Source organism: Chaetura pelagica, unplaced genomic scaffold, assembly GCF_000747805.2.
Source record: "Chaetura pelagica isolate M959 unplaced genomic scaffold, ChaPel_1.0 scaffold372, whole genome shotgun sequence".
Lineage (NCBI taxonomy): Eukaryota > Metazoa > Chordata > Aves > Apodiformes > Apodidae > Chaetura > Chaetura pelagica.
Genome location: NW_009952257.1, coordinates 298,182 through 300,596, shown reverse-complemented (window position 1 = coordinate 300,596; position 2,415 = coordinate 298,182). Strand labels below are relative to the sequence as shown.

Genomic DNA, 2,415 nt, shown 5'->3' with positions numbered 1-2,415 from the left:
GATCCAGGAAGCCCGCAATGCTGAAGAGAAGGCCAAGAAGGCCATCACAGATGTGAGCTGAGGGTTCTTTTCAATGCTTAATGGAAGTGCCTTCTTCCAAAAATATCTCCAGTCCCAAAATGGCTCTTGACCTTTTTCCCTCACCAGGCAGCCATGATGGCAGAAGAGCTGAAGAAGGAGCAGGACACCAGTGCCCACCTGGAGAGGATGAAGAAGAACCTGGACGTTACAGTGAAGGACCTGCAGCACCGTCTGGATGAGGCTGAGCAGCTGGCCCTGAAGGGAGGCAAGAAGCAAATCCAGAAGCTGGAGGCCAGGGTGTGTAGGGCTCTTCTTTGTGTGTGAGTGAGGATGTGATGTCAGCAGCCAGCAGGGAAGCTCCAAAGCTGGGCTTGTCGTTGCAGGTGCGGGAGCTGGAAGGGGAGGTTGATGCTGAGCAGAAGCGCAGCGCTGAAGCCGTGAAGGGTGTGCGCAAGTACGAGAGGAGGGTGAAGGAGCTGACCTACCAGGTAAGGCAGGAGGCCTCCTTGGGCTGGCAGAGTGTTCTGACAGCAAGTCAGGCTGTGCAGCCACCATCCCCAAGGGGAGCAGTGAACCTCACATGGTGCAGAACCAATCTCTGCTTTTCTCCCCTCTTTGCCAACCGCTCTAGTCTGAGGAAGACCGGAAGAATATTCTGCGGCTGCAGGACCTGGTGGACAAGCTGCAAATGAAGGTGAAATCCTACAAGAGACAAGCTGAGGAGGCTGTAAGTATTGCTTGGAGCATGGGTAAGAGCCACCGGGGCAGCGCACACATTGAGATGAGTATGAACAGCAGGAAAGGAGCATGAAGGAAACTCCCAGGACACAACAGCCTTCTCCATGCTGTTTCAGTGTCGTGTCTGGAGGCCTTGCTGAGTTTTCAGCACCCTTAAGTCAGGGATGAACAGAGGGACGTTCTGCAGATGGTTTAACACAGGATGTCTGACTAGAGAAACCCAGGGGCCACATCCGCTGGCTGAGATGTTCAGGAGTCTCTGCTGCTGATCCACAGCAGAAGGCTTCAGGGGCTTTCTCAACTTAGTGTGTCCCACCACTTCCAGGGATCAAGTAGGGGGGGAATAAGTACACCAAGGACCAATCCAAGTGACACAATTGCTTTTAAAGTAGGAGGTTTTTCACTGTAAGGTCCTGAAGAGGAGGAGATGAGGAGGTCTGAGTGAGGTTTATGTGTAAGCAGTGGTGGTAGGGGATGAAGTTCTGGTCCTTCCCAGAATGAAGAACCACTGCCCTGGGAGGCTGAGGTGTGGGCGCTGTGAAACCACACCCCTGGGCTCCTCACCACCTCTCCCTCTCCTGCACAGGAGGAATTGTCCAACGTCAACCTCTCCAAGTTCCGCAAGATCCAGCACGAGCTGGACGAAGCCGAGGAGCGGGCTGACATTGCAGAGTCACAGGTCAACAAGCTCCGGGCCAAGAGCAGGGAGTTTCATGGCAAGAAGATAGAAGAGGAAGAGTGAAGGCGTCACGAGGCATCCAAGTGACGTGAGGGATCCACAAAATGTGAACCTCTAGGTCACTTTCTTGTGTAATTAGTCTTTGTAACCACTGTAATATCTAGAGAATAAACATTGTAGTTTCCTTCGCATAAGCACCATGAGGAGTAGTTTTCATTTGTTCCTCTTTTCAGTGCTTAGATCTGTACCAAGAGTAACCTTCAGACACACTTTTGTTTTATAACCTTTGTATATAATTTTTGGTAGAGCCTCTGTTACCACCTTCCTAACTGCATATCCATTCTATGTTATTTTAGTAAGTGACAGAAAAGAATCATCTCAGAGATAATCCTCAAAGATATAAAATGAAAGATATTTTTAGTGCTGGGCTTTGCATTGCTTAAGCAATTCATAAAGCAAGCTTAAGAGCTCTTGAACAAGAGGGAACACAGCATTTCCCAATGAAATATATCTATTCCAGGCACTAAGGAACTAATGCTTAAGGAACACAGGCAATTTTCATGGCACTGAGGAAAAAGTATCATTAAATAGGATACAAAACTCTCTACAGTTAAACCCACAAAAATTTATCTGTGGGGAGCATAATGTAGTCTCACATATAAAAAGACAGACTCTGAGCTGACAGTTAGCATCCAAGAGCAAGGTCTTCCACACTGCTGCTTAACTGTGTGAAAATAGCCACTCATTTCTCAGCAGTGGGAACCAAAAAGAAAAGAAAAACAGACTAACCTAATTTGCAAGGGATTGTTATTCTGAAGGCAATGAAGCTGATCAAATGCATTGAGAGACCTCTACAGGAGGACTACGGAAACAAACCCAGAGACTTAAGATTTGAAAGGAGAGAACTGAGCGGGCATACAAAGCAGAGCACTAAAGTCACCACACTGTGGAGAGGTCTGACAGGAATCAATTTTCTA

At 48.1% G+C, this 2,415-nt stretch overlaps 1 protein-coding gene across 1 annotated transcript in view; it reads left to right on the top strand.

The window, feature by feature from the left end:
• Positions 1-1,638, top strand: part of LOC104397459 (myosin-7-like) — a gene marked incomplete at its 5' end in the record, with an annotated part of 6,821 nt that extends 5,183 nt beyond the window's left edge. The window contains 5 exons of the mRNA XM_010007420.1: positions 3-52; positions 148-318; positions 405-509; positions 653-748; positions 1,346-1,638. Coding sequence (XP_010005722.1) covers positions 3-52; positions 148-318; positions 405-509; positions 653-748; positions 1,346-1,501 — 578 coding nt within the window. The remainder of the gene's footprint in view (positions 1-2; positions 53-147; positions 319-404; positions 510-652; positions 749-1,345) is intronic.
• Between the last annotated feature and the right edge of the window lie 777 nt (positions 1,639-2,415).